This window comes from Phacochoerus africanus, chromosome 3 (assembly GCF_016906955.1).
Source record: "Phacochoerus africanus isolate WHEZ1 chromosome 3, ROS_Pafr_v1, whole genome shotgun sequence".
NCBI lineage: Eukaryota > Metazoa > Chordata > Mammalia > Artiodactyla > Suidae > Phacochoerus > Phacochoerus africanus.
In genome coordinates, this window is record NC_062546.1 from 12720516 (window position 1) to 12745623 (window position 25108).

The window sequence follows — 25108 nt, forward strand, 5'->3', positions numbered from 1 at the left end:
TGGAAGTGAGTGTCCGAGCCAGCTCCCTCTGCATTGAGGGGTTCCATGGTCTCAGTTTCCTCATCTGAAGAGTCTGAATAATGGCAAGATGCCCTGTAGGTCACTTGAGGATTCGGGGAGCGGAGGCCTCCAGGGCAGTCTGAACAGCATTTTCTTTACTGGCTCAGGGTATGTGCTCATTAAATGTCAGGAAGGGCCAGGGCAGCCACGCAGGATTTCTTTCTTTCTTTTTTTTTTTTTTTTTTAGATAAAAAGCATCATGCACCTTTGGCTGGGACTCATGCCCAGTGTGGGCTGACCCTTCTGCCTGAGGACACTCCAGATGTGAGCCCCACAGATTTTCATGAGAAGCTCATGGTCGTAAAAAGAAATGCATGTTCTTACTAAGAATGAAATGGAACACACCATTCTTGGTGGCTCTGGAAACCCTGGTTTATGAGACCATCAGCTACTCACTCATGAGGGGCACAAGGAAACAGGGGTGAGGAAACATGAAATCGCTTAAAAGAAGGACCATAAATAGAAGTTCTTGTGTGTTCTCGCTATCCACCCCCCGCCCTGCTGGAATGCCTTGTGCCCCAGGGGCACGGGGTCTCGCCCCTTCAAAGACCCCTGGTCTAGACCAGCAACTACATAAAAAAGCCTGCAGGTGATCCTCTATGAGCCAGCACGGGGTGGTAGAGGTGAGCAGGTAGGACAGGGGTCACCTGTCTAGGTTCAGATCCCAGCTCACTCACTCACCAGCTCTGTGACCTGGAACAGGTGCCTCTGCCCCTCAGACTCCTCTGTGCCTCAGTCTCCTCATCTATAAAATGAGCATCATGAGAATTAGAAGAATTTTGTAAGATACTTTGGACCAGAGCTGGCAGACGTAGATACTGTGCCTACGTTAGCTTTGTCATCCCAATGTCACAGCTTCGGTTCTGTCTGAAAAGCTGTCCAGCCCTGGCTGGTGGACTGCTGGGTGCCTCAGCCTTGTTTGTCCCTGTGCATCTCATCCTTAGCACCACCCCTGACCTGGGTTCAAGGATTCTGAAGAGACTGAGGGCTGGGCTTCTTGTCAGGGCTGGAGTGGAAGGGGCCTCCCCCTGTAGGGTCCTCGGCCTTTCGCATGAGTCCCACATGGACTGTGCTTCTTCTCTGCCATCTCTGATGTTGCCCTAGGCCCACGTGGCCTTGGGCTCTTGGGCCCTGCCACTGGGTCAGGTCCTGGCCTCGTTTACAAGCAGCTACAATCCGTTTTTGAGCCTGGAAGGCTGGTGGGTGAGCCTGCGTGGGGTGGCTGGAGGAGCCAAGCAGGCGCGTTGCCTCGCGGGGTCGCCAGGCAGTGGGCCTCAGTGTGCAGGCATCCAGGCTGTACTTTCTGTTAACAGGTGTGTGCGCTCCTATCCTGGGCTGTGGCTCTTGACTGCAAAGAAGCTGGTTTCCCAGCATCCCGAGAGGGTCTCTGGCACCATTGGGCCAGTGGCTTTGCTGCGTCCACCTGGGCCATGGGCACAGAGCAGAGCAGCCCTGACAGGGGTGGGGGAGGCCACACTTAGCAGACAGCCCTGTTTGTGAGTTGCCAGAACCAGTCTCCCAGACTGGGTCTCAGAAATACTTGAGTTAGCAGACCAGCTGGGGTCGTGTGAGCTGAGTCCTCTCGGCTCGCTGAGCCCCACGTCCCTCTCCTGGGAGAGGGTCACCTCTGTCCGCTCCTGCCAGCATAGTTCCAGTGCCCTCCACAGAGAGAAGCCATCGATCCGGTTGTGTGGGTTTTCTGTTTGTTCACAGATGTGCTCCGGTGGTGCATTTAGATTTTGGGGGAGTGTGAGGCAGGCAGGGGCAGGCTCCGTCTCTGGGAAGGAAGCAGGTGTGCTCCCGGATCTGCCAGCTCACACACTGCACCCCCCGCCCCCAATTGCTCTCCCAGGGCTCCAACCTCACGGACATCTGCACCCAGCTCCTCCTGCAGGGAACCTTGTTAAAAATCTCTGCCGGCAACATCCAAGAGAGAGCTTTCTTCCTCTTCGACAACCTCCTGGTCTATTGCAAGCGGAAATCCAGGTGAGTGACTGGGGAGGCTGGGCCAGCACTGCCCAGGCAGGGGGGGTGGGGGTGGTGGAGAGCACAGGAGGCTGGGTTTGAGTCAAACTCTGACATTTACTTATGGTGACAACGTAGACTGGTCGCTTCCCTCTCCGAGCTTCCCTTTTTTCTTCTGAGTTGAGGGGTTTGTTCTAAATCAGCACCATTTATTTATTTCCAAATCAGAACATAGTTTATTTAAAACTTTCTAGTAGCTGCATGAAAAAAAAAAAAGGAAAAAGAGAACTTCCCTGGTGGCTCAGTGGGTTAAGGATCTGGTGTTGCCACTTCTGTGGCTCAGAGCATTGCTGTGGAATGCATTTGATCCCTGGCCTGGGAACTTCTGCAGGCCGCAGGTGTGGTCAAAAAAAAAAAAAAAAAGACATAGGTGGAATGAATTTAAATATTTTATTTACCCCACTATTCTTGTTGCTACTTAATTTTAAAAAATTGATTAAATAGATATTTTGCATTCTTTTGCTTCCAAATCTGGTGTGTATGTTACACTTTTGGCCTATCTCAGTTTGTCCCAGGCACCTTTTCAGTGTTCAGTAGCCACATGTCTTGTGGCTGCCCTAGTGGACAGTGTAGATGGAGATGGTCATGGAATTTTGGAGATTCTTCACGCCACCAACATCCTGTAATTCTAAGATCCCAAGGTAGATGGTTTGAGGGGAGGGGGTTCTTCTACTGTATGGTTTTCGAGGAAAGATGATATCTTTGTCATCTTTGTGTCTTTCACTGGAGCTTCTTAAACTCATTGAACAGTTGGGTCGCTGAGTGGGAGATGGATGCAAGTGTGTGTGGGCAGATGGGAGGAGGGGACACATGGGTCATTGGAGGTTTGGGAGATGAGTGGATGTAGATGAAGGGAGGCAGGGTGGGTGTGATTGTGAGTGTGTATAAATTGATTTGTGGATGGATGAGTAGGTGAATGACTGAGCAGTGGAGTGTTTGGAGGTTTAGGAGATGGCTGGTTGGAGGGATGGATAGAAAGTCGGGGAAATCTACGAATGTTTGGGTAGGTGGAGAAATGGACGTGAAGACACGATGGGCTGGCAGAGGTGTGTTTAGATGATGCTGAGTTGGGGCCTTTATGTATGGTTTGTTGAGTGAATAGGTAGATGGATAGATGGTTGAATGGTCATACAATTGGGAGGCTGAGTGGGCGGTGGAGGTTTGGAGATTAGCGGATGGCCAGTTGGATGGGTGCATTGAAGGAAGACTGGTCGATAGTTGCCGTGGTGATTGGACTCTGGTTGTGGCAGGTTGGATGATGGGATGGTTGAGTTGCTGGATCAATGGATGGGTGACTGGAGAGAGAGAAGGTTAGGAAATGGTGGAGTGGGGGCATGAGTGGTTGGTTAGATGGATGAGTGGGTGGGTAAATTGTTGGGCCAAGAGAATTCCTGCCTTTCTGTTTTCTTGCTCAGCCGGTAGCGGACAATCTCAAGTGACCAGTGCGACGCTCTTTCGGTTCCCCTTCCTGTGACTTTGTCTTGGGGATGAGATTCACTTTCCTGTGACTTTTTTTTTTTTTGCTTTCTAGGGCGGCACCCACAGCATATGGAGGTTCCCAGGCTAGGGGTCGAATCGGAGCTACCGCTGCGGGCCTACACCACAGCCACAGCAACGCGGGATCCGAGCCGCACACTTTCCTGTGACTTGGTCTTGGCCTCTGTTCCAGGCTTCTTTACTCTTTTATCTGGCAAAGTTAGGACTGAGAGGAGGTCCAGATCCTGGGTCCTACTGTCAGCATCACCTCCAACTTCCTTTGTGGTTCCAGGCTTGTCACTCACTGTCTCTGAGCCTCATTCTCCTCGTCTGATTCTGCTGGCCTCCTAAGGTTGGAACCTTTCCACAGGATGAATGGTGGGCTTTCTGCAGAAGGGGAGAGGGGTTCTCATTGCCTTCCTCATCCAGCCTGACCTCTCTGAGCCTAGTTTTCTCTCTGCCAATGGAGTTCTTAAACCTCTGCTTACAGTAGTGTTTGCCTGAGAGGCAAGCTCCTTACAGTTGAATCCCGTTCAGCCATTTCTCTCCCTCTGTGACTTTGCTTCTCTTTGCCTCAATTTCCTTGTCTATAAAATAAGGAGAATTATCATGCGCCTCAGAGTCATTGTGAAGGACAGATGTGTTCAGTCTGCCCGGCGCAGAGTAGGTGCACAGAATGAGTAGCTGCTGTTGCAGTTAACTCACCTGCACACATGATGCATCCCTATTCCGTGTGATCTGGCTCGCAGTAGGTGCTTCAGCCACCTTCCCTCCCTGAGCTGAGACATGGTCCTTCTGGTCCGAGGCCCCGGTCTCCTTTCTTCACCATCTGCAGGGGGTGGTGGGTGGCGGCAGTTCCGTGTGTCTCTTTCTCATTTGGTATTTAATTCCCCCTCGCTCTGTTAGTCTGTCTGTGTCTGTCTCATGTCCTCCTCTCCCCCTGTCGGTTTCCCCTTCTCCCTCCTCGCTTTCCGCCAGCTCTCCTTGGGGCCATCCTGAGAGTCCTCTTTTGGCGATGCCAAGGCCACTGCCAGCATCCAAGCCCTTCCCCACCACCAGCCATGGGCTATCTGAAGCGGGTGTTTTGCACAGACCACTGGCATTTAGAAACAGAATGTCCCTTCAGGCCTCTGTGACCTCCCGGCCTGGGCCAGGTTTGCTCAGCCTTCAGCCTCCCTGGCACAGGCCCTTCCCCCATCAGCGTGGCTGCGCCTGTTGAAGCCATAGCTGATGCTGATGAACTGGACTCCAGGGGCCCTTCTAGGGCCTGCCCCATGGCTGCACGAGCTCCCGTAAGGCCGTTTCCTGCCTCAGGCCTGCAAGTGGGTTGGGCTGGCTGGAGGGAGAGGACACGTCTGTCGCCTGGGAGAACTGGCAGGCAGGCACTGTCCCTGCTCTGGGTTGGGAGCCAAAGGGCTGGGCTCCGAGATGTCTTGGAGGGATTGGGCAATGGTGGCTGGAACTCCCAGCCTGACTCTGTTGTGGTCACAGGAAACGCCTGACGCTGACAGGTGTCTGCCTATGGCTGTGTCTTTGCCTGGGCCGTGCCAGGTGCCACCTCTCCGGGACAGGGGTCAGGGAAGTTCTCTTACGCAGAGTGCTCTGTCTGACCCCAAAGCAGATGCTCCTTGGATATCAGAAGCGGAAGGGGGAGTTTTAAAAGCCCACCTCTCCATCTTCAGAAGGGAAAACAGACGTAGGAGAGCTAAGTCTCATAGATCTCAACTGCCTGTTGGACACCTCACAGGCATCCACAGTGTGTAGTGGTTAAGAACACAGGGGCTCTGCCGCTTGCCAGCTGAGTGACCTTGGGCAGGTGATGTCCGCTCTTTGTGCCCCTGTTTTCCCAGCTGTTTAATGGGGATGAAGGCAGCCTGCATCCCAGAGGAGGTTGTTTTTGTGGGTTAATAAAATAAAACCCGTCAAACCTTAGAATGATGCTTGACACATGGTATGTAAAGTAGAAGAAATCTCAGTCTTCTCTTGAGTGTGTCCCACACACCTTACACTTAACTTGGGTCTAAAACAAGATTCTTCATTTTCGTTTTAACTCCTCCAAACCTTTTCCTCCTCAAGTCTTTCTCATTCCCAGTATATGGTACCATCATTTACCCAGGATCTGGGGCCAGCCTCTTAGCTGTCTTTGACCTGCATGGCCCCCACATCATCAGCAAGTGCTTTGTGTGCTCTCACCAAACGTGGGCCGGAACCTCAATGTATTCCAATAAAAATTCCAGGAGGGAGGTTGTGCGTGTATGTACATAAATGATTTTTAAATTTACATGGCAACACAAAGAGACAAAAAGAGCCAAGACAATTTTGAAGAAGGACAAAGCTGGAGGACTTTCGTGACTGATACCAAGGCTTATTATAAAGCTGCAGTAATTAAGACAATGTGGTTTGGGGGTAAAAGGAGACAAATAGATTAATGGAATGTAATAGCGAGTCCAGAAGTAGACCTCCAGGGAAGCAGTCATTTGAATTTTAAGAAAAGTACCACTGTGGTTCAATATGTGGCACTTAGTCAGTTTGATATCCAATGGGAAAAAAAATGAGTCTTGACCCCCTACCTCACACCATATACAAAAATCAACTTCAGAAGGAACACTGATTTAAATGTGAGAGATAAAATAGGAAAACTTCTAGAAGAAGGCATAGGAGGCTATCTTTGTGATCTGGGAGTAAGCAGAGCTTTTTAAAATTAGAAAGTATAATTATAAAGGAAAAATAGATTTATCACACTATATTAAAATTAAGAACTTCTGTTCATCAGAAGACACTGAGAGTAAAAAGGCAAGCCAAAGAGTAGATTTTTGCAACCCACTTTGCAAAGGACTCATATTCAAAACATATGAAGAAGTCCTATGAGTGAGCCTAATTTGGCCCTCTGCCTTTTTTTTTTTTTGTCTTTTTTTTAGGACTGCACCTGCATGGAGGTTCCCAGGCTAGGAGTCTAATCGGATCCATAGCTGCCAGCCTACGCCACAGCCATAGCAACATAGGATCCAAGCCACATCTTTGACCTGCACCACAGCTCACAGCAACGCTGGATCCTTAACCCACTGAGCGAGGCCAGGGATCAAACCTGTGTCCTCATGGATACTAGTTGGGTTCGTTACCCACTGAGCCACAATGGGAACCCCCCTGCCTATTTTTATAAATAAAGTTTTATTGGCACGCAGCCATGCCCATTCATTTTTGTGTTGTCTGTGGATGCTCTCACGCCTCAAGGGCTGAGTTCAGTAGTTGTAACAGAGACCATATGGCCCACAAAATTGAAAATGTTGACTCTCTGGCACTTTTCCAGAAAAAGTTTGCCAGGCCCTGTATAAATCATTATGAAAAAGACAACGCAACAGCAGAATGGTCAAGGGACTGTCATTTCATAAGTGGAAGATGCCAGATGGCTGATAAACATGAAAAGGTGGTCGTCCTCCTTGCTCCTCAGGGAAATACAGATGAAACGTTTATTAGGGACGTTGCTCTGTGCCACCAGAATGACCAAAATGGAGACATTCAAAACCATCTGGGGAGGATGTGGAGCAATTGGAATGTTCCTAAGCTGCTGGGGGTGGGAAATTGATGCGGCTCAGCGGTATATACTGAAGCCGATCGTGTGCATTCCTTATAATGGAGCAGTTTGACTCCTAGGTAAATAACCCAAAGAAATGTGCACCTATGTTCTCCATAAGACACGTGCCAGAATATTCACCCTGTGTGATTCCATGTATGTGAGCTTCCAAAACAGGCAGAGTGAATCCATGAGGTTGGACGTCAGGATAGTGGTTACCCTTACAGGGGTTAGTGACCGGAAGGGGGCACTTTTGGGGTTCTTCCTGCCCTCATGTATTGGAAGATAGATTCTCAGAGGCTTTGTTTTGTTCCCTGCTGCAGCCCTAGTACCTAGAATAGTGCCTGGTGTCCATAGGCATTCTCCAGAGTGCTTGTTGAATGCATGGGTGAGTGACTGCTCTGGTCCCAGCCTGGTAGCCTTTCCATAGGAAGCGCTGGTCAGACAGTGTGTCGAGTGACTAAATGGGTGAGCAAGAGAGTGACCTGCGTGAGTGAATGAGTGGCGGGTAGGTAGTTGTAGGTGGATGGGTCGATGGACGGCCTTCTCCAGGATCCTTTCCATTCTGATTTTATTTCAGGAAGTTTCCTGTTTGTTAGGACACTCTGAAAGTGTCTACCCATTTTCTAAACTAGAAGGATGGGTTTCTGTTGCTTCTTGTTGGTTTCACGTCACCATCTCCTGTTGCCTCAAAAGCAGCCCTGGGAGGTCAGCGAGGCTCTTCGCCCATTTCCCAGATAAGGAAGCTGTGGCTGAGAGTGGAAAAGGGACTTGTTCCCATCACCCAACCACCAGCCAAGACGCCCCGCCTCGGACCCAGTTGCTGTGCTCCTCCCGGCTGGCTCTGTGCCCTTCCGTGTCACTGCCCTGCTTCTCCTTCCTGCCATTGAAGATGGTTAGGCCCCAGTGAGGCGAGGCTTAGGGGACAGTGACTTCCCGCTGTCTTTCAGGGTCACCGGGGGCAAGAAATCCACCAAGAGGACCAAATCCATCAACGGCTCCCTGTATATCTTCAGGGGTCGCATCAACACGGAAGTCATGGAGGTGGAGAACGTGGAGGATGGGACAGGTAGGCCCCGCCCCCAGCCGTGCCCTCCCCCTCCCCCAGCCCCCAGGCACAATCTCTGCTGCAGTTAGACAGTTTTTTCTTTGATCGGGAAAGGTAACCCACAGAAAAGTGCCTTAAACATGTGCACATAAAGTGAACCCCGGGTGGTCGCCTCTCAGGCTAACAAGTACACTGCTGCCTGCACCCCAGAAGCACCCCACGTGCCCCTCCCAGATCACAGCGCCTCCTTCTCGCTAGAAGTAAACACTGCCTGAGTCTTGTGATGATTACTTTCTTGCTTTTTAAAAATATTTTTTACCTCCTACGTGTGCACTGTAAGCCTTTTAATTCAATTGAATTAAAATTTGCTTTTGAATCTTTAAATGGTTATATGGTTACATAGATAATTATGTATATAATTTATTATTATTATTTCACGTCATCTTTCTGTGGGTAGCACTGGGCCAGAACATGGATTCGTTTTTTTTGTTTTTTTTTAAATTGAGGTATAGTTGATTTAGATCATTATTTTAGTTTCAGGTCCTTCAGTGTTTGTAGATTATACTCCATTTCGTTATTACAAAATGATGGCTATATTTCTCTGTGCTATACAGTGGATCCTTGTTGCTTATCTGTTTTATATGTAATTATTTGTCCCTCTTAATCTCATATCCCTTCCCCCAACCTTTTCCCCACTGGTAACCATTAGTTTGTTCTTGTCATTGTGTAAATGGTCACATAATACACGGTCTGTTCTTTCTCCTCTTGCGTCTTTCCTTAACCGCATGGTGGTGAGATTGGGTCTCTGGTGTCCATTGCTGTGTAGTTTTCTGTTGCACAAATAGCCTCCCACTTACCCATTTGGTCAGGGACTTCGGGCTGTTTCTGCCGTTCACTATTATGGGCAGTGACCCTGTTTTTACACCTCTTGGTGTATTTGTCCTTGAGCGTGTCCGGGGCAGGGGTTCTGAATTGGTTTGGAGCCACAGACCCCATTGGCAGTCTCGTGAAACCTGGGGACCCCTCCTCAGATTCAGGGTACAACTGGCTTCAACATCCCTGGACGATGTCAGCCCGTTTGGGGGGAGGTTTGCCAAGCCCCATCCCAGCCAGCAGTGCATACAGGCCTGCAACTTGGCATTGTCTAAATTGGTTCACACTAGGGTTTTAAGTAGCCCGGGTGCCCAAAGGAGACAGGCCTGGAGGCAGGGAAGTGCTCCCGGGCTGCGGGCAGGGCCCCCCTTGAGTCATTCCTGCCTGAAGCCCCTGGAGTTGAGGGTTGGGAGAGTTCCTGCTTGCGGGTCTTCCTTGCCCACCTGAGAAGAGACAGGAGAGGGAACATTGGAAGGGAGGTAAGTTCCACTCCCAAGTCCCCATCCCATTGGGGACCTGGTGCCCTGTCTTTCTGGAGCAGGAAGGGCGGGTCCCAGGATCTCACTCGTAAACGTATAATGGTGAGTGTTGGGTTGCACGGCTGGGCTCTTGCTGACCCACCCTTGCCTCCTGCCCCCGCCAGCGGATTATCACAGCAATGGCTACACGGTCACCAATGGCTGGAAGATCCATAACACAGCCAAGAACAAGTGGTTTGTCTGCATGGCCAAGACGGCGGAGGAGAAGCAGAAGTGGCTGGACGCCATCATCCGTGAGCGGGAGCAGCGCGAGAGTGAGTGGCTGGGGCCTTTCCCGGATCCCTGGGGGGACGGGTGTGGCTTCCCCCAGTCCCGTCACTTCTATAGAGTGAGCTGTGTTTAGGGAAGGGGCACAGGGTCCTTTCCAGAAGGATCAGAGCTGTAAAAAGCAGGCCTTTGAGGGGGCAGGGAGCTCTGGGGCCGTTTAACTTGGCGGGACCTCAGCTCGTTTGGTTTAGCCCTCTAGGTGGATGGGGAAGCTGAGGCCCGTGGAAGGGACTCACCCAAGGTCTTGCCAATATGCTTGGTCGTCCTGGGATTCTTGGCTTCCTTCACCCTTGAGGGTTGGTAGTCAGGAGGCTCCCTACGTGCCTCTGACCCCTCCCTGGTTCTCTTCCCTCCACCTGGGGTTCCTTTTGTTTGACATTCACTGATTCTGTCTGGGAGGAGGGTTCTTGGGGGTTGCCACTTACTTACCTGTGGTTGTGAATCTCTGGGCCCAGGCATCTCTGAGCCCCTCGAACTGCAGAGCTGGTTGTGACTGGGGGTGGTGGGGGGGGCTGGACTGTTGTGCAGGGATCAACAGGAAGGGGAGGCCGTGGTGTGTTTGGAGGTGAGTCGTATCCGCTTCCCAGACCTTGGTGGTATGTCTGATAAATGGGGATGGACGTTCCTGCTGCAGAGCGTTGTGGTGCTGCTAAATGAGGTTTGGAGTCAATCAACCCTGCAGATGACATGCAGTCCTAAAAATGGTCCCTACCTCCCCACTTTACAGAGGAGGGAACGGAGGCTCAGTTTCCTCCGTATCTGTCTTCTGTCCACTTGAAATCAACCCTTGGATGTGTCGTGGACATTTCACACCATGTCTAATCAGAATTCTCCCTTCTTTCCTTCCTTCCTCCCTCCCTCCACTCAGTGGCACATGGAGTTCCCAGGCCAGGGATCAGATCTGAGCTGCAGCTGTGAGGCAGGGTGCAGCTGAGGCAGGGTAGGTTCCTTCCACCCACTGTGCCAGGCTGGGAATTGAACCTGCGTCCTGGCACTGCAGAAAGACCACTGATCCTGCTGTGCCACAGCAGGAACTCCTAATCAGAATTCGTAACTTCCACCTTGTCTTCTGCCCTAAACACACTCATCCCCTCGACGTCCCCATCTTAGAAAGTGGCTCCTTCATTCGTCCAGGAGGAACTCAGATTCAAACTCTCGGTGTCCGCCCTGGTGGCTGCCTGCTCCCCTGGTGCAGTAGATCGAGTCCCTTTAATTCAGCCTAACACATACATGCCGAGTCTATCCACTTCTCTCCTGTCCCTGCTTCCTCCCAAGGACCGGTCACCACCATCTCAGGAATGAACAGGGGCCTAGCCTGGCCAGATCCCTTGATTTTTTTTTTGGGGGGGGGGAAGTTAGACATCTGGGAGTTTAGGTGATGGTTCTTTATTTTAAATGTTGCATCATCAAAATTTATTTAAATGCCATTAGGCCAAATAAACTACCAAACTTGGCCCCTGTTGGGGCAGTGTGTGACTTTTGACACGGATCAGAGCTGGGTATGTGGTCGGGACTGGGTGTGGCTGATCAATATCTTTGTGGTCAGGATGGAGGGCTGTGGTCAGTGCTGGATAGATGTGATCATGAGGGGGGTGTGGCCTGAGGAAGCCTGGGTTGTTAGAATCAGGGTATTGTTTAAACCCTGAACTCAGGGCTGAGTTTACAGGGGTGGTGCGTCTGCGGTCAGGAGCACAGATCTGGAGCCAAACCTGAGGGTCTAAATCCTAGGTCCACTTCTTCTAGATGGGCAACCTTTGACAGAGAACTTAAATTCTCTGGGCCTCAGTTTCTTCATCTGTAAAGTGGGAATAATGGAACTTGTAGGTTTCCTGTGAGGATCAAGTGGCATAGAGTACGCATTATAAAGGCATTTGCTATTACTATTTGCCATTGCTATTATTGTCAGGATTGGACGGGGTCCAAATAGAAACTATGGAGCAGTGATTGGGGTCCAGAGAAACAGGCAAATTTCCATCCCTGGCCTGGAGGGAAGATCGCAGTGGGTTTTCTGATAACCTCTGAAGTCAGAAACCCATCTTCAGGTTGAAGGGTCGACCTGCTTAAGACTCTGGGACAACCTGTCTGGGCCTCAGCTTTGCCATCTGTGAAATGGGGGAGCTTAGCCACCCTCCCCTACAAATTTCTCATGTGGGGCCACTAGCAGGTGCCTAAAACGGTCTCTGACATTCAATGAGTGCTCTGGGATGACCTCTGGCTGTGGCAGTAAAGGGGGGGCAGGCGTTCAGGAGCTGCAGCCCCGCCCCCTGCTCCCCACTGGTGCTGACTCCTGCTCCCTTCATAGGCCTGAAGCTGGGCATGGAGCGCGATGCCTACGTCATGATCGCGGAGAAGGGAGAGAAGCTTTACCACATGATGATGAACAAGAAGGTGAACCTGATCAAGGACCGCCGGAGAAAGCTGAGCACCGTCCCCAAGTGCTTCCTCGGCAAGTGAGTGGCGCCTCTGCTGGATCCCCGGTTCTCTGTTGGAGGCTGGAGGTGGGCAGCCCCGCTTGGCTGTTACCCGCCTTGCACCTTCCCCCAGGAGCCCTGGGCACAGCCAGTAAGCACCCTGCATCCTCAGGGAGCCAGAGATCAAGGATAGTGGGGTCCCCCATAGCAGGTCTTTCAAATGTTTTTGACCACAAATCACTGCAGCATGGAAGTTTTACACTGTGACCCTGTATACACATCCAGCCACAGCTTCGCAGAACTTACTATGCCTGATACACTCTGAAAAGATGTTTCTATTCTATTCTATTCTTCATTTCAAAAATAATGCTGAGCGTGACCCATGAAATGGACCTCGCAAACTATGAATGGGTCGCCCACTGTGGATTGGAAAACACTGCCGTAGCATTCAAGAGAAGAGAAGCCCTTCTGAATATGTGGAGCAGAGAGGTGTTTAAGGCAGGGGCTTGATTTCAAAGGCTTTGGAAAGACTGGAAGAGCAGACTGTAGGCCCCTGAATTAACCTGTTTAGAGGCCGTAACAAAGTATCACAGACTGAGCAGCTGCCACAACAGAAATTTATTTTCTCCCAGTTCTAGAGGCAAGAGGGCCCATCGAGGTCAAGGTTAGTGTCTGGTGAGGCCTCCTTTCCCGGGTACACATGGTGGGGGGTGGGGGGGAGTCCTGTAAGTTTTTCAGTACTTTGGGCCTCCAATTTCAATGATGTTTGAAAAGTACATTATTTCCTAATAATAAAACATGATTACCCTCGACCCCATTTTATAACCTAGGATCCACGGGTCAGAGCACAGGTAAGACGGGATTGGAGCCTGAACCCAGGTTTAAATCTCATTCACCTGAAGGAGGGGACTGGGATTGGGCGGTGCAGAAGTTCAGTCCCCGTAAAACCATCAAGCTGATCCTAGGCCCTGTTGTGTGTTAGACTCAGTGGTCGACACTCTGGAGAGGCTACAAGAACAGGCAGGGCTTGTGACCTTGTGAGGCTTGTGGGGAGGGAAGCTCACCTGCCAGGCTAGGACTTTAGGTAGAATTTATTAACTTAGACCTCACCCATTTCCCAAAAGCTTTTGAAGAGGCCTCGGAGAAAAGACGCGGTAATTATTATACACGTGAGAGGGGACGTCACAGCAGAGACGGGGTCATGTGGTTACCTTGCAGATCATTTTGTGGGTGACAGCATTTGCTGATGGGGTGGGGAAAAGGAAATTCAGGAGTGTGAGCTCCAGGGAGGCTGGACTGCCGCCTGCTGAGAAGGGGAAGGAGACGGAGGGAGCTTTCAGGGCTCGGGAGCAGTGCAGAGGCTCTGTTTGGATGCCTACATTGAGACAGGCCCACGGCTGGAGATGGGAGTTTGTTAGCTGGGTATGAAATCTTTTTTTTTTTTTTTGTCTTTTTAGGGTCGCATCTGCGGCACATGGAAGTTCCAGGCTAGGGGTGGAGCTATAGCTGCCGGCCTACGTCACAGCCACAGCAGTCCACGCCAGATCTGAGCCCATCTGCGACCTACAGCACAGCTCATGCCGGATCCTTAACTCATTGAGCAAGAGCAAGGCCAGGGATCAATCCTACATCCTTCATGGACACTATGTCAGGTTCTTAACCTGCTGAACCACAATGGGAACTCCTTTTTTTTTTTTTTTTGGATATGATATCTTGACTTGGGAAGCAAAGTCTGGGTGGGAGATCTAAATGCAGGGGATGTGGGCATTTAGATAGTTTTCAAAGCCGTGAGACTGAATGAAATCTGCAAGGGGACGGGTAGAGAGAGAGGACGCAGGGACTAGGACGAGGAGGGATGAGGCGGGAAGTGGGCGCCTCTGTCTGCACACGTTATGGTTGACGTGCCCGGCAGGTGGTCCTGTGTGGAATGGATGTTGGATGCGCACTTGGAGACTGAGCTAATTGGTACGGCCTGAGGCCTGTGGTTGGCAGGGCAGCGGGCAGGGGCTTTTAGGGGTAGTTCGGCCCCTTGAGGGGTGACTCGGATGCCTTGGGGTCAGGCTGTCTTTGCCCTCAGGGCCGATGACCCCAGCTCCCAGCTCCCCAGGAGGGCCTGTGGAGAGGGGAGTATGGGCCCCAGACATGCAGGAAGCAGGCAAGGGCAGTCTGGCTGGTCTCCACCAGTCAATCCCTGATTCCTGGACAGAAAGGAGGGTTTTCTTTCTGGAGGGGTTTGCTTCCGGCCCCCCCCCCCAGGGTCAGAGGACCTCCCACCTCTTGCCAAACCCTTCAGAGAGCTTAGTCCGGCCGGATGGGCTAACCTGTGTGCGATTAGGGGTTCAGCAGAGCGCGCTGTCTCCACAGGAAGGATTAGGAGGGATTTCTTTTACGGCCCATTTGAAGCAGGGCCAGGAGTGCAGCTTGTTTTGTAATCACCGGGGCCTTCAGGACCAGACTTCCTGCAGGAGATAGCGCTAATAAAACTCTCCTCCCTGGCCCGCTGTGCTCTGCACTCAGCCCCGGAGGCTCAGGGGTCCTCCTCCTGGTCCCCTCGGGTGGAAGGAACCCGCAGCTCCACGGACACAACTGTGGAGCCTCTCTCTGCTCAGGGCGCTGCTGCGTGGCCATTTTTAACCTGCATGGGACACGGTGAGGCAGCTTACTGCCATTATTCCCATTTTAAGGGTGAGGACGCAGAGGCACAGAGAGGGAAAGGGTCCTGCACAAGGTAACAGAGCCTCCCCTCGGAGGCTAGGATTTGAATCCGGGACCCTGCCCTACCACGCTCTACTGTTTTTATCCTTTTTTTTTTCTTTTCTTCTTCTTCTTTTTTTTTAAGGGCCGCACCTTTGGCATATGAAAGTTCCAGGGCTAGGGGTGGGATTGGAGCTGCAGCTGCTGGCCTACACCACAGCCACAGCCATGTGGAATCCTAGTCACGTCTGCAACCTACCATATCATTAACCCACTGACGCGAGGCCAGGGGTCAAACCTGCATCTTCATGGGTACTAGTTAGATTCTTAACCCACTGAGCCACAATGGGAGCTCCTGTTTACCCGTTTTTCTTTGTTGTTGTTTTGTTTTGTTTTGTTTTTTCCCTTGGTATTTTTAGGGGTGCACCCGCAGCATATGGAAGTTCCCAGGCTAGGGGTTGAATTGGAACTGCAGGTGCCAGGCTGCACCACAGCCACAGCAATGCCAGATCCCAGCCGCGTCTGCAACCTACACCACAGCTCAGGCAATGCCAGATCTATAACCCACTGAGCAAGGCCAGGGATCAAACCTGGATCCTCATGGATGCCAGTCAGGTTCATTACCGCTGAGCCACAATGGGAACTCCCTCTTTATCTATTTTTATCTTTATTTACTTTTCATTCTTCCTCGATAGTTAGCTGTCTCTATAACTGGGTGGGGACTCCATGAATACAGAAGTGTCTGATTTATCTTTATAACCTTCAAGGGTTGGGCTTTGAGTCAGACTTGGACTCAAGCCCTGGTTCCTCCCACCTTCTAGCTGTGTGACTTTGGGCAAAGTTTCTTAACCTCTCTGAACGTCAGGAAATGATCAACTAGTGAGAGATAATAAAACGTGCCCTGCCAGATTGTTGGAAGATACAGTGAGAAAACGCATGCGACACACTCACGCCCCCACGTTGTGGGCAAGCATAATGGGAATGTGTATTGGGATTAAGGGGCGGCCCATTTCTGCCATGTCAGAGACAGAATTCATAGATGGCACGTGAAAAAAACCAAGGAATAAAGTGTGTATTTTTGGAGGCCTCATGGCAGGAACATGGCGTTTGCCCTCTAGGATCCTCAGATTAGCTGCGGAGACTGACTTGACTCATCCATCCATCCCAGTCATTCAGTGCTTGCTAAGCCCTTATTGTGTGCCAGCAGCGAACAGGACAGAGGAAATCCCTGCCGTCGGAGAGAGCGCCATCCAGTGAGGGAATCAAAGAGTATACAAGTCGATAAATACAAGCAAGGAAGGGAGTTTCAGTGAGCAACGAGTGCTATAGGAAAATAAATAGGTTGATGTAAGGAGGCCAGGAAAGGGGTGCAGTTTTTCTAGGGTGGGTCAGGAATGCCAAGCAAGAGCCAACCATGAGAAGATCTGAGGGAATAGCATTTCTGGCAGAGGGAACAGCAAGTGCAAAAGCCCCAAGGCTGGAACGAGCCTTGAGTAAATTGAGGGACAGCGAGGAGGCCAGCGTGGCTGGAGGGAGGTTGTGGCCAAGGCGGAGGTGGCGGGGGGATGAGGCTGCAGGGGTTGGCAGGTGCCAGATCAGGCAGGTGAGGGCTGAAGGGTTCAGATTCTGTTCCAGGTGCTCTGGGAACCCACTGAAAGAGCTGATGCAGGAGAGGGAGGCGAGGATGAACTCATCACTCAGGCCTTGAATGAGAGCAATTTAAGAGCTCAGGGGACAAGGTGTGATGGTCTCTTTGGCAGGGCAGTCAGGGAAGGCTTCCTGGAAGGAGAAGGCCTTTGGTTTCACCCTGGACAGAGTTAGATGTCATTAGATGAACTGAAGTCTGGGATTAGATGAATGGAAGAAATGGATTCTTGTACCTCAGGGTGAGTGGTCACTGGGTCTCCTCTTGGGGCCTTTCCTGGGAGGCCTGCCAAGACCTAGCTGTATCTCCTGTGCCCAGCATCAGACTTGGACATGACACACAGCTGGTGAAGTACACGCACGCTATTGGAGGGCAGGGAGGAAGAGGGATGGAGGCTGACACATGCTAACTCTCCCTGGTCCCCCCACTCCTGAATCTCAGACGTCCCACCCAAGTAGCCTGACCTTCTCTGTGTCCCCAGTGCTCCGAGATAACGTCTTTCTGGAAGATTGGATCTCGCTGCCCTTTGTCCCCCAACCCCCAGCAGCTGGCAGTTGGTTGGCTTCCTAACCTTACTCCGCACTCAGGGCTTTTGTGAATGCTGATCCCCCTGCCTGTAACACCCTTCCTTGCACTCTGGTGGCACATGGTGCCCCACTGACCCCATGCAATTCACAGATGTGCTCTCCGTGGGCCACACGGCGCTTTCGGAAAATTGTGGATTCAATGTCAACATTTAACAGTTGGGAGATTTCACAGGAAATGCTAGATTTCCGGCTTCCCTTGAAAAGTTTCAGATGCTTTAGTTTTCCCACGTGGCCACTGTTGGCTGCGCTGAGGGGCTGCCGTCTTCAGAAGTGCTGGCTGGTTCAGCAGAGTTTCCATCTGGCCCCTTTTACTCATTTATGAGGTTCAAGGTCCTTGCATTAGAGGTGAATTTTGTCCGGTTTTGTATGCTGGATCCCTGCTTAAGATTCAGTATGATTAGAAAGTTACCCAGTAAAATCCAGAAAGACCATCAATGAACCGCTGGCTTGATGGAGCTTGTTGAGGCCCAGAGAGGGACAGCAGTTTGCCCAAATTCGCCCAGCAGACTGTGACCCTACCTTGATGCTCAAAAAGGAAGTGGAAACCTGGGTCGCACTTGCTGTCCTCTGGGCTGCCTTTTTCAGCCTGGTAGCCGCTGTGGGGAATTTCCTGTTCCCCCACCCTGGCTGCTGGTCCATGCCAGAGGTGGCCCCCACGGGACGGCTGGCGGGCAGCGGGGAGGCGGAGCCTGCGGCTTCTGAGAGAGTACACACTCCGCATCAGTTCCCCACTCTCAGCTGCTTTCTTTCTGCCTCGGATTCTGGGGCCTTGGAGACGAGACCTGGAGGTGGACAGGACCCAGAACCAGCTCTTCCCTGCTCGGGGCTCCCCCTGCACCAACCACGTGGATCTCTTCCCCCGCCCGCACCGGGGCTCTCTGAATGCCTCGGGGCACACCGCTACCTACACACAAGGCAGGTCTTTGCCCAGCCAAACACGGGCAGGCTAAAAATAGCCCTGCCCCCTCTGGCCCTGTAATCGGAGGCGGGACAGCTGGTTTCCATAAGCAGGCGGGTCTGGCCTGCTGCCACCAGCTTTCATTGAGTACAGATTGCCCCGCGTTCCCGGCGCCCCCCTTCCCTGCTCACTTCCAGTGGGCTGAGCTCTGCACGGAGCCCGAACGCGCCTCCAAGAGCCAGGACCGGGCGTCTGGCTGTGCCTCGGCCCCACTGGGAAGTCACATAGGATTTGCTTGATTTCCTCTGGGCCGTGAGCATGTCTTTCTCCCCGAGACCTTCCTGCTGAGCCCCAGAGTGTTCCTTCTTGTTTGATGGTTCTTTCCTTCATTTGCTCAAAAGATTGTTGAGCCCTGCTGTGCTTTTCTCCTCTTCCGGGGTGGAGGAGCATAGAGCTGTGAATTAGGTAAAAATCCCTGACAGCATGGAGGGGTCCTTCTGGTTCAGGGAGATGGCTGATAAACATGTAAATAAGTCTGTAAATAGTACAACTCCAGTGATAAGTGCTAAAAGGAAGTAAAACTGAAAGATGGGATGGATTGTGTGGGGTTGGGGAGACTGCTTTTGAGGAGGTAGTCAGGGAAGGCTTCTCTGAGGAGGTGGCGTTTGAACTGAGACTTAAAGATGAAAGGAAGAGGCTGTGTGAAGAACTACTGGGGGAAAAGGTGTTTCTAGGCAGCAGGAATAGCAAATGCAAAGGCCCCAAGGCAAGCAGGAATCTGTTTTTTGTTTTTGTTTTTTTATTTTAAGAAGGGGAAGATGGTGGGTGTGGCTAAAGCAGAATAAGTGAGGGGTACAGGAGATGAGGTGGGACAGTTCATGCAGGGCCTTGTTATCAGGTGGGCAATTTGGGTGTTTTTCTGAGAGTAACCAGGAAGCCCGTTGGAGGGTTGTAAGTGGGAGAAGGACCTCATTTGCTCATCACTGGCTCTCCTGACTCTCCACTACCATCTTTCTGGGTCCTTATTTCTTCCTGCTTATTGGTTTCTTATGCCTTCTGTCTCTCTAGTCATCTGTCATCCATCCCCGACGGATCCACGCAGTTATCTCTCCACTACCCATCCATTCCCCTCGTCCCCTCCACCCCCCAACCCCCCGTCATTTCAGTCACCTAATCATGTATCTGCCAGATCGAGTCATGGCTCACTTTTCATTCATTTATCCACTCATGTGTCTGTCTGCTCTCCCCTCCTCCCTTCCTCCCTCCCTCCCTTCCTTCTTTCCGTCCATCCATCCTTCCATCCAACCAGCCTTCCGTCTGACCATCCACCCACCTATCCATACATCCTTCCATTCAGCCAGCCATCCATCCATCCATCCATCCATCCATCCATCCATCCATCCATCCAGTGAGCCTGAGGGGGGGGGGGGCCGGGGTCTGCTCACACCCACCTCTCTGCTATTGGTCTTGGGGAAAAGCATCAGGCCTCCCCATGACCCCCAGGCCTGGGAGTCCTGAGCACTCTGCTTCCCTGTGGGCAGTTCTGGCTGCCAGTCCTTGCAGTAGGTGGGCCAGGTGAGTTTAGTGCTGTTCCCTACGGTCCAGGACTGGGGAGGTCCTCTCAACCGCATGTTATGTTCCTGGCAGTGAGTTTGTTGCCTGGCTCCTGGAAATTGGCGAGATCAGCAAGATGGAAGAAGGTGTGAACCTGGGCCAGGCCTTGCTGGAGAATGGCATTATCCACCACGGTGAGTGGGGGCTGGGCCCAGGGGGGCGGAGGGCTAGGACAGGGTCGGACCTCACCTGTGCTGTGCTTCCACTAACTTGGGGGCCATTTATTTAGTTCTGTGCAGCTGCCTGCTCCCGGGGCACAGTGTGGCCCCAGGAACATGGCTGCCCTATAAGACTGCTCGCAGGGATGGGAGACCCAGCACTCTCCCAGGGCACCTGCAGATCAGGGCCACCCCAAAAAGTCAGGGCCAGGGGAGTAGGATTTTCTCTTTGTCCTTTCGAAAGAGGCAGGCTTAAGCCACCCAACAAACATTTATTGAGCGCTTTTTGTGTGCACCATCCCCACAGCAGTGAAGGGGACAGATGAAAAGCCGTGTCCTTGTGGGGCCCACGTTCAAGTTGGAGGGGCAGATAATAAACGAGATGAAGGGAACGTGGGTGATAGAGGGTGATAGGTGCCCGGGAGGGAGCGAAAGTGGGCGCGGTGTTCACCTTCGAATGGGGGCGTTGGGGAGGTGAGAAGGTGAACACTGGGGGAGGGAGGGAGCCAGGTGGGCATGGGCTTCCAGGCAGAGGGAACAGCCAATGCGCGTCCCCGGGACAGGCGTGTGGGTGGTGTGTTCAGGGAATGGTGGGGAGGCCGGTGCGGATGCTGTGAAGGGGCCGGGACGGTTAGGAGATGAAGCCAGAGGGCATGGGGCCAAGGGGACAGGGGCCAGGGCCTTATAGGGGATGGTGGGTCTGTTGCTTTTACTCTGAGGGCAGCGTGAAACCAGTGCTGAGTCTGAGTAAAGGAAAGACCTGCTTAGACTTAGATGTTACCAGGATCCCTCTGACCCTGGGAGGGTGGCAGCTGTGACAGCCCAAGTGTGGACCAGGGTGGGAGTACAGAGTCTGATTCTTAACGTTTAAAGGCAGAGCCTGCAGGATTGGCTAATGGATCCAAAGTTGGGGGTGGAGCAAGAGAAGCATGAGGGGCGCTTCAGGGCCACTGTGTAGAGGTGGTTCCCTAAGTCGGGACGACATGGTGTCAGACCCTGGCTCACTTCCTGGTCTAGTTCCAGGGAGATGCTGGGCAGGTGGGTCCTAGCGCAGGCTGGAGGGGGGCACCTTTGGCCTCTCAGGAGACTGGCAGACGCCCCAACCCCCAGGCTGCAGGTTTCCACAGCACCCCGCATGTATCGGGAGGTCCTGGTTTCTGAATTGGCGTGTGGGCAGGGGGTTGGTGGATTTGCACCTGGCGCAGGACCTGGCCGAGTGGAGGGTGATATTGGTAGGTATAGGTTGGGAGGGGCCGAGGGGCATGCCTGGCCTCACCAGCCCTGGGTCCCTCCAGTCTCCGACAAGCACCAGTTCAAGAACGAGCAGGTGATGTACCGCTTCCGCTACGACGATGGCACCTATAAGGCCCGGAGTGAGCTGGAGGACATCATGTCCAAGGTGGGGACCCTTCCCTGACCCCGTGACCTGGACCCCGTGGTCGCCTCAGAGCAGGCCTGTGCCCCAGTGGCCTGTTCTCCACTGCCCCCACTGGTCCCCCTTGCCCCATCTCTCCCAGAAGCCTGGGTTTGGAGGCCCCTGAAGGATGTGGCCTGATCCCAGATGCCCTCTTTTTCTCTTTCAGGGTGTGAGGCTTTACTGCCGTCTTCACAGCCTCTATACCCCCGTGATCAAGTAAGTGATTCTCTCCAGCCTTCAGTTTCATCTCTGCCTCTTCTTAGCTGAGTGGCCTTGGGCCAGTAGCGTAGCTTCTCTGAGCCTTGGTCCTCCCTCCCTCAAAGGAGGCAGTACCTGCACCTGCCCTGTAGGTTTGTCATCAGGATCGAGTGAGTTAATTTGTGGGAACCACTGCAGAATGGTGGTGAGGGGTGTTTGTTCGGGGGCCAGATAGGCTGAGCTTGGCTCTCAGCCTGCTAGGGAGTCACCAGCTATGTGCAGCAATGTTTAACCGGCTAGTGCAGCGATGTTTTCTTCTGTGGAATGGGGATAATAATAGATCTACCTTGGAGCCTTTGCACATGCTGTTCCCCTGCCTGGAATGTTCTTCTGCTACCATATCTGCCTATTTCCCCCCCTTACTGCCTTCAAATGTCTCCAAATCAGAGGGGCCTTCCCTACCCACCTTTCTAGAGCCTCACCCTCTGGAACGCACTGCCCTCCTTACTTCGCTGTGGTTTTCTTCCCGAAGCTTGTCAGTGCCTGACATACGCTGTATTTATTTCTTCATACATGCTCTGACTTCCCTACTGAACTGTACACGCACCGAGGACAGGGGACTTGCTCACTGCCCTGTGCCCCCGCCCTTGGCAGCACCCAGCATAGTGCTGTCCGGTAGAACTTCCTGTGCTGATAGCAGCGCTCGCTGCCTGTGCTCTGTGCCTGTGTTCTGTACCAGTGTGGTAGCCACTAGTCACATGCGGCTTTCAGTTCCCTGAGACTGAAAGGTGTGCTCTCAAGTCTGATTTAACATGGATTGATTGAAAAATGGCCACATGCTGGAGAATGCAGGTCTAGGGCAAAGGAGCCCTCAGTAAATGTTTGTTGAATGATTGTTGAGAGGTCATTCATTTCTTTTGCCTCTGTTTCTGCATCTGCGAAATGGGCATAAGAATAGCTCCCATCCCTTAGTTGTCATGAGGATTAAATTTGAATGGCGCCCGGCACATAGTAAGGGCTTTATTGGTGCGGGTAGTTGGTGCTTGTCTTTACCCTGAAGCTTATGGTGATGGATGCAGGGACAGGGAGGGTGACCTTATCCTTACCTGCTGCTGATGCCTCTGCCCCCCTGTCCTGACAGCTCACGAGAGTGGGGAGGAGGGTCTTTGCTTGTGCCTCATCGGAGGTCAGGCCCGGGGAGCCCCTTTCATCTCTAGACCTGCTTCCTTGCCTTTTTGCAAGCGCAGAAGGCAGGTAGGGCCACCTCGGTCCAGCCTCTGACCTTGCAGGAGAGGCCCCTCTGTCAGCCCCCAGAGGAGAAAGTGGCTGGGTCAGCAGCAGATCCCCACTTACCGCACATGTGACCTGCTGGGCCCCCCAATTCCTGAAAGCCTGAGAACTTCCCAGCTGGCCTCTAAGAGCCCCGAGGGGCTGGCCACCTAAACTCAAAGGCTGAGAAATTGTTGCAGTCCGGCTGCAAGGTCAGCGCAAGCCTTCATACCAAGAGTGTGCAGGAGGTAGATGCTATGACAGGTCAGCCTGTGTGTCAGCAAAGAGCTGGGACCAGCACAGACCCCTGCCCTCTGCTTGGTGCTGGCTGTGCACACCGGCCCACAGGGGTGTTGACACGTCTGTGTAGCTTTATTACCTCTCAACACTCGAATGTTAATAACAATAAAAGAAAAGAGGAAAGAGCTGGAAGTTTTTCCCACCATTCAGAGTAAATCAGGTTTCTGTGGGCTCAGCGTTCTTGACAGTATAGGCTGGATAATTGTTTGGGGGCCGTTCTGGGCAGTTTGGGGCTTTTAAGAGCATCCTGGGGAGTTCCCATTGTGGCTTAGCAGAATCAAACCTGATTAGTATCCATGAGGATGCGGGTTCGATCCCTGGCCTCGCTCAGTGGGTTAAGGATCTGGATCTGGCGTTGCCCTGAGCTGCGATGTGGGTTGAAGACACGGCTTGGATCTGGCGTTGCTGTGGCTGTGGTGTTGGCCAGCAGCTGCAGTGCCGATTCAACCCCTGGCCGGGGAACTTCCACGTGCCACAGGAGTGGCCCTTGAAAAAGAGCATCCTGGTCGCTACCTTCTAGATGCTGGCAGTACCTCTGCACCCCCAGCCGGGTTGTGGCAGCCAAACATGCCTCCAGCCACAGCCCCGTGTCCTTAGAGGGCATGGTCACCCCTGCTTGAAAAGGCAGGCTGGAGAGAGTTTTCAGAGCCTTAGAGCCCCTGCCCCATCGTACTGTTGGCGATAACTGGGGTCCTGGGTTGGGACAGACCTGCCCCAGGTGACACTGAGACTGAGGCATGGAGTCAGGGCCGGCCCCCCTGCCTCCAACCCACGGCTGGGAGAGCCTGGAAATCCTTGGGCCTTGAGCACTTTGAGCAGGGACGTTGGGACTCTTGTCCCCACCCCGCCCCACTGACCTGCTCATGGCCTGCTTCCCCCCGCAGAGACCGAGACTACCACCTGAAGACGTACAAGTCGGTGCTGCCCGGGAGCAAGCTGGTGGACTGGCTGCTGGCCCAGGTGAGAGCACCTCCACCACCACCTGGGACGGATGGGCTGACCAGGACGTGGGCCCTGGAGGGTTTTTAAAAAATGTGTTGTTATTCTTTCATTGTGGTAAAATGCACGTAGCATTTACCATCTGAGCCACTTTTAAGTGTACAGTTCAGTCGCCTTGAGTCCATTCCTCTTGTTATCCAACTGTCACCACCGTCCACTTTCTAGAGCACTTTCTATCTTGCAAAACAGAAACTCTGTCCCCATTAAAGAGTAACTTCCCGTTCCGTCCTCCCCCCGCTCCTGGCCACCACTCTTCCTCTTTCTGTCTATGAACTGGCTGCTCTGGGTACCCGGTGCAAGTGCTGTCATACAGCGTTCGTGCTTCTGTGATGGGCTCTTTCACTCAGCATGTCTTCAAGGTTTACCCACGGTGTAGCCTGTATCAGAACTTCCTTCCTTTCAAAGGCGGAATAATATTCTCTTGTGTGGCTAGAGCACATGTTATTTATCCATCAGTCAGGGGACACCTGGGTGGTTGCTGCCTTGAGAGTTTCTCTTTTAAAACTGGGATGGCAGAGTTTTCATTGTGGCTCTGTGGTAACAAACCTGATTAGTATCCATGAGAATGTGGGTTCGATCCCTGGCCTCACTCAGTGGGTTAAGGATTTGGCGTTGCTGTGAGCGGCCGTGTAGGGCGAAGATGCAGCTCGGATCCCGCATTGCTGTGGCTGTGGCGTAGGCCAGCAGCTGCAGCTCCGATTCCACCCCCAGCCTGGGGACTTTCATATCCTGAGGGTGCGGCCCAAGTTGGTCTCATCCTGGCACCAAAGTGGATCCTCTGTATGGAGTTGTCCCCTGAGCAGGAACTGAGCTGAGTCTTGGAAAATCTACACGTTGGTTTTGCTGAAACTTCCCAAAGGCAATTGTTCCATCGAGGTGCAGTGAATGCTCTTATCATCCTGCCTCTTGTCCTTTATGGCTCTTGTTCATAGGGCCCTTACTCTGGACCAGTCCCTGTCTGGGCTGTGCAGTATCTCATTGAGTCCTCCAATGCACATACAGATGGGGAACTGGGGCCCAGAGAGGCCAAGTACCTGGTCCGAGAGCACACAACCTTAG

The 25108-nt window shown here is 52.5% G+C and overlaps 1 protein-coding gene across 4 annotated transcripts in view; it reads left to right on the forward strand.

The window, feature by feature from the left end:
* Positions 1-25108, forward strand: part of PREX1 (phosphatidylinositol-3,4,5-trisphosphate dependent Rac exchange factor 1) — a 197039-nt gene that overhangs the window by 125854 nt on the left and 46077 nt on the right. For all 4 annotated transcript variants that reach the window (XM_047770923.1, XM_047770921.1, XM_047770920.1 and 1 more), the window contains exons 7-14: positions 1913-2046; positions 8083-8201; positions 9697-9846; positions 12162-12309; positions 19742-19842; positions 21162-21265; positions 21450-21499; positions 23935-24010. In XM_047770923.1, the coding sequence (XP_047626879.1) occupies positions 1913-2046; positions 8083-8201; positions 9697-9846; positions 12162-12309; positions 19742-19842; positions 21162-21265; positions 21450-21499; positions 23935-24010 (882 nt within the window). The remainder of the gene's footprint in view (positions 1-1912; positions 2047-8082; positions 8202-9696; positions 9847-12161; positions 12310-19741; positions 19843-21161; positions 21266-21449; positions 21500-23934; positions 24011-25108) is intronic.